Genomic DNA, 6,000 nt, shown 5'->3' with positions numbered 1-6,000 from the left:
CTGGCAGCGAGGGCAGATGTGACATGAGGCATCGGTGCGATTCGACGGGAGACAAACTTGAGAGCGGCGGCGTTGACCTGCTGATGGCCGGGGCTGATCGATTCGTCGGCGTACGGCCATGCTGCGGGCGGTGGGCTCCTGCCTCGCCCTCGAGCTCCTGCTGCGACGGCAGAGGAAGAGGAGCTCACCGGCGAGGCTCTAGTGTCCTAGGGGTTGAGCTGGCCATGGCCACCGCCGCGCGAGCTAGCCTACGCGCTGCCGGGCTTGCTGGCTGGCGCACCACTTGCCAAGCTGCCCGCCATGCTGGCTAGCCATGGCCGCAGCCGTGCCCAGGCTTGTGCTTGGTGGGGAATTTCAGAGGTAGGAGTTGTAGGAGATGTAACTGACATGTGGGCCCCTCAGGTTGACGGTCAAAGTAACAGTGTTGACTATTTCATCCCGGACGGGTGGGCCTAGCTTGTCATAATCAGGTTTAATCGACCATTTTTCATACTTGATAGTTTTTAGCAATGGATTAGGAAAAAAAGTGGTAGTTTTTGGCACAAATTCATAAAGTGATAGTTTATGAGCACGGATCCATGAATTGTGATAGTTTTTTGTTAAATACTCCTTTCAACGCCACATGCTTCATTTATGCGCTCGATTGATAACAGTCACGCGTACGTCTGATGGACGAACACAACAAAGAAACGCATGTGAGGTTGCACGAATAGTGGAAAGATGCATACTGTACTATCATATTCATATATCTATAACACTGAACCTACGAGACTAATTCGCAAAAAAAAAAGGTTTTGATTATCATTTGTACAAGCTGGCGGAAAAATGTGGACCAGGATCAATGCTCTGCCCATCGAACAGAGCAACAGGCAAAGCTTGTGCCCAACTCGAAACAGTAATCTTCCCAAAGAATTTGAAACAAACAGATCAGTTTGAAAGGCAATTCAAACCTTTTTCTGAAGCAGGATAATGTGAACTTGAAGTGGGGAAAGGTTTCATCATTATCATCATCATCATCATCATGATACGTATTTACAATCGGCAGGGAATTAACCAGCCAAGTTGTTGCTAGAGGTTTCTAACAGAGGCTGGAGCCTGGAGCTAGGAGAAAACACCCCAGCAGCTGAGGTACATCACGGTCCTCAGCCCCTCCTCGGCCTTCTCCGCTCGTCGCTTCTCCGCCACCGCTGCGGAAGCCGGAAGCTGCTTTGCGCCCTGGGAGATGCCGCCACGGACGTTGGCTTTGGCCTTGGCTGCACGATGGATGGACCTGAGCGCGTAGTTCCAGCGGCAGAGCCCGGCCTGGTCCTTGAGCGCCTCCACGGCGCCCACGCTCATCGCCACCATCGACGACGCTTTCACCGCACCTGCCATTCATGATCTCTCTGCAACTCTGTTCTTCTCGCCGCGTTGGAGGAGACGATGCCGCTGACGGGTCTGCCTGAACTCTGTGATGCTTGAAGATTGATAGCAGTGGAGTGTTGATTTTGTGGTGGTGAAGGAGCTGAGCTGCAAGCTGATCGATGCTTGTTTGTGTTGATGAGAAGAAGGGTGGGAGCCGAAGGTGTTATATACACGGGAGGGCCATAGGAAAACAGGTGGCAGGGGACGTTGGTTTTCCAGTATACCGGGTGCTTTCAGAATTCAGAGTCAGTTTGCTCACCTCTCGCTGTCGTTCCGGTGCAATGGGCGGCAAAATTTCGTGTTTTGACCCTTTTGTGAAACAAAATCGAGATCTGACCCCAGTTTGAAAACATTTCGGGATTTGACCCTTTTGCCTACCGCCAGGCGGCCCGGCGGTAGGATCATATAGCCTACCGCCGAGAGCTGCGGCGGTAGCAAACTTTTCCACGTCAGCAACGATAACGGCCGCCGTGCCCCCTCCGTCACGCCCTACCGCCGCCCGACCCGGCGGTAGGTTGTCTGAACCTACCGCCGAAGACTCCGGCGGTAGGGTGTGGGCATATATAAACCGCGGGCCGGCCGCCCCCACCCAGCCGCCCCCCACCACGAAGAACAGAGCAAAACTGCTCAAAGCCGCCCTCTCTCTTCCCCTCCACTCCCCCCTCCGATCTTCCTTGTTTCTTGACGGATTTTGCGGATCGAGATGGCCACGAAGAAAGAAAAGTAAGCTATTTCAATCCCTCCAACAAGTTTTAATCAAACACCTTTCGATTCATCGCATTATTCGTTTGAAATCACTCCTATTTGAATTTTTTTTAACTCTAGGATTGATTTAGGTTGATTCTAGATGTTATATTGTGTTAGATTTGAACTATATGATGGATGATGCATGTTCCTATGCTATGGTTGTGTTAAGATGAACCCTAGTTCATAATTGATTTGAATGGTTTTTTTATATGATGGATGATGCATGTTCCTATGCTATGATGCAAGTATTGGATGATGCAAATATTGGAGATGAATTTTTTGATATATTTGTTATATGTAGTATATGAATCCTCAAGATGAACCCTAGTTCATTTTTTTTAACAAAAAATGAGATTATGCATGTTGGATGTTGTTGGATAAATATGTGTTATGATGCATTGAAACCATGGTGATTGCATCTTCATAAAAGTATTTTATTTAGGTCTTTGATATATGTATTGTATTTAGTTCATAATAATCTTGATATATGATTATTTAAAGATTGAACTCATAGGTTCAATTTTTGTTATGCATCGATGTGTTTCGTAGTTAATGTTGAACTCTAGTTCATGTTGAAAAATCTTTTGATGTGTTTATGCAATTCTTTAAGGAGGCCACCTCTTGCGGAAGACATCGGCACAAAGTACACCATGCTTGACCCTAGGTTCGACAAGCATCACCGTGCCCGTTTCATTGAGAATGGAGTGGTAATTATCATTTTAAACCAAATCTTTTGAATTGATGAAAACAAGTTGCTAACTATTATGTCCATGCTAATTATGCTTTGGTTATTGATTTTCACAGATGCTGTCGCCACTGCGGATGAGGGCTCACAAGACGACAGTTAAAATGGAGTACGACGATCGGTACGCATCGTTCTTCAGGAGAGCCCGACTACTGGGTTTCGTCCTGCAGTTCAAGCGTAAGCCGCCGACGCTCGTTCACTCAGCTCCCACGGCGTTGATCGACCGGTGGCGGCCAGAGACGCACAACTTTCATCTTCCATGCGGGGAGATGACCGTGACCCTCGAGGATTGGGCGATGATTACGGCACTACCGCTGGAGGGTCGTCCTCTCACAGGAAGAGTGGAGAGGGCGAATTGGCCCGAGAGGGTTGTCAGCCTCATCGGCGACTGCCCCCCCCCCCCCCCCCCCGCTAAGAGCAACCGGACTTCCGGCATACCGCTGCCATGGCTCCTCGAGCACCGGAGAAAGTTCCCGGAAGATGCCGAGCCCTGGGTGGTGGACCAGTATGCCAGGGCCTACCTGTGGTACATTCTCACGGAGGTAGTGTTTTCGGACTGCTCCAGGAACTCTGCCCTATGGATGTATCTCGACTTCCTGAAGGACTGGGATGCAGGGTACAGCTGAGGGGTTGCCGGACTTGCCTACCTATACCGTTCGGTAAGTGAATATCACTTTCTTTCAAATATCAGACGTGTGTTGCTTTACTTTTGACATCTTATCATCTATACTTGGTTTGTAGCTTGACGACGCGGCCCAGAGAGCGGAAGACACGTCCGGTATGTGTGGATGTGTATGGGCCCTCTCCATTTGGATGTGGGAGCGAATCCCGGTGGGCCGTCCAGAGAAGATGCGCTCGCGTGCATGGACGGACTATGGCGGAGATGACGAAGATGATCGGTACCCGACCGTCGCATACGCTTGGGACGTGGTGCGTGTCTACACGGGCGAATCGAAGGCCTTGTACAAGGTCTTCAGCAACGAGCTTGATGCTCTCACGCCTTTCCAGGTATAAGAACTACTTTCACTTGAGCTTACCATTGTTTCGGGACTACTTTCACTTGAGCTTACCATTGTTTGGTTATAGGTTACTTGGCGGCCGTATAGTGATGATCGAGAGTGGGGGTTCGAGCTGAACAGCATGTGCAAGCAGGACCGGCTGCTCTTCCGGTGCATCGTGCCCATGATTTGTGTCTATGCCGTGGAGTACCACTTGCCACAGCGCGTTGCCGCACAATTTGGTAAGGCGCAACACACACCACCAGCCGGCAACGATACTGGTGGCTACGACCTACACAAGTGAGTAACACAAGCCGTCCTCATTGATTCTAAGTTATTGTTTTCATGCTTTACATTCATAAAAGAAGGGTGTTTTACATTCTTTATTATGCATTGCAGAAAGAGCAGGAAGAACAATCAATCAATCACGGATTGGGAAGCCGAACATGCGAGATACGTGAAGGAATGGAACGAGTGGAAAGGACGCAAAGACACGGAGAGGAGAGTGATTGACTGGGACGAGTACGAGGATCACATGTTGTGGTACGATGATGGCATCAAGCATCGTCTGCGTCTGAGGCCCCAGTGGACGACAGCAGATGCCGAAGACCTATTCGATGACGCCTCGGAGAATGAAACCTACAACGAGAGCATCAGACAACTTCAAGGAGGGTTTAGGGAGTACGGACCCCTAATGAACAGAGTGGTATGTTGTTTTTATCTCTTTCGAACCGACGGTTGGATGAAATCAGCTTTTCGTGCTATTGACTCGTTTTATTACTTTGCAGTCTTCGGAGCTGAACAAAAGCATTTTTCATGCCTCTGATGCGCTTAGTGCTGTCCCTGGGACTCGAGCTAGTGAGAACAAGCTGAGGGAAACGGTGAAGGTAATACGGAGTCTTTTTCGTTATCATTGGCCATTCGAGAAGTTAACATATTCTTCCGTTATCATTGCAGAAATACGTCAACAAAGCACGCCAGCTTGTGGGCCTGCTTGGGTGCGCTACAAACACTGAGGATGTTTTTCCTCCTGCACCGATGCGTAGCCTCGCTTCATCAAGCCATGCACCCTCGTCGTCTAGGGCGGGTCAAGATGACGAGGAGGAGAACGACGACGATGATGATGATGCAGAGGAAGAGGAAGAAGAGGGCGCAGAAGAAGAGGGCGCAGGAGAAGAACATGATGACGAAGAGGAAGAGCACGATGAGGATGAGGAGGAGGAGGAGGAGGAGGAGGAGTACGATGATGACGATGGACCTCCACCAACTCAGCCAACCCAGCGTGAGAAGAGGAATGTGCCGAAGAAGGACTGGAAGAGTCCATCCCCATTTCAGAAAGCACGTCCTACGGCCCGCAAGAAGATGGCGGCCAAGAAGCGATCCAAGGATAACGAGGACCGAACATCGAAGAGGGGAAGGAAGGACTGAAGTTGCTGCCGTGTCGTTGAACTAAAAACTTGCATATTTGCTTCGTGAACCATATGAATTTGCTCGTGAAACTATTTCGTTAACTTGCTATGTACCGAACCTACCTTATTAATAGATTTGTGGTGTATCGAACCTACCTTATTTATAGATTTGTGGTGTGTGCATCATATATCATACATTGTGTGCTTTATATGTCATACATATGTTGTTTAAATGTTGTATGCCAAAAATTGAAGACAAAAGAAGTTAGAAGGTGCAAAAAATGCACACAAAGGCACCCTACCACCATAGGGCGTGGCGGTAGCCGACCACGACTTACCGCCATCCGGCCCGGCGGTAGGATGCCTCCCCCCCCCACGCCGATCTTCTGTGACCAAAAAATCGACCAGCGCAGCGGTAGGGTTGCGCAGCCTACCGCCAGGGCGCTTGGCGGTAGCACCCTACCGCCCAGGGCCTTGGCGGTAGGCTGCGCAACCCTACCGTTGTGTTGCTCGATTTTTTGGTCACAGAAGATCGGCGTGGGGGGAGGCATCCTACCGCCGGGCCGGATGGAGGTAGGTCGTGGTCGGCTACCGCCGCGCCCTATGGCGGTAAGGTTTGGGCATTTATAAAGCCAGCCGCCCGCCCGCCCCACCACAACCCCTAATCCCCACCCACCCAGCCGCCTTCTTCTTCCTC

The 6,000-nt window shown here is 50.1% G+C and overlaps 1 protein-coding gene across 1 annotated transcript; it reads right to left on the bottom strand.

Moving 5' to 3' along the window:
- Window positions 1-972: 972 nt before the first annotated feature.
- LOC123186430 (uncharacterized) lies at window positions 973-1,517 on the bottom strand. Its single transcript, XM_044598199.1, has one exon. It carries the CDS (start codon window positions 1,372-1,374, stop codon window positions 1,102-1,104), a length of 273 nt encoding a protein of 90 aa, XP_044454134.1. The 5' UTR covers window positions 1,375-1,517; the 3' UTR covers window positions 973-1,101.
- Between the last annotated feature and the right edge of the window lie 4,483 nt (window positions 1,518-6,000).

This window comes from Triticum aestivum, chromosome 2A (genome assembly GCF_018294505.1).
Source record: "Triticum aestivum cultivar Chinese Spring chromosome 2A, IWGSC CS RefSeq v2.1, whole genome shotgun sequence".
NCBI lineage: Eukaryota > Viridiplantae > Streptophyta > Magnoliopsida > Poales > Poaceae > Triticum > Triticum aestivum.
This window is presented reverse-complemented; position numbering and strand designations above follow the sequence as displayed.

Coding starts and splice junctions, on each gene's coding strand:
- LOC123186430 (XM_044598199.1), bottom strand. CDS start 1,374: ATGGCAGGTGCGGTGAAAGCGTCGTCGATGGTGGCGATGAGCGTGGGC.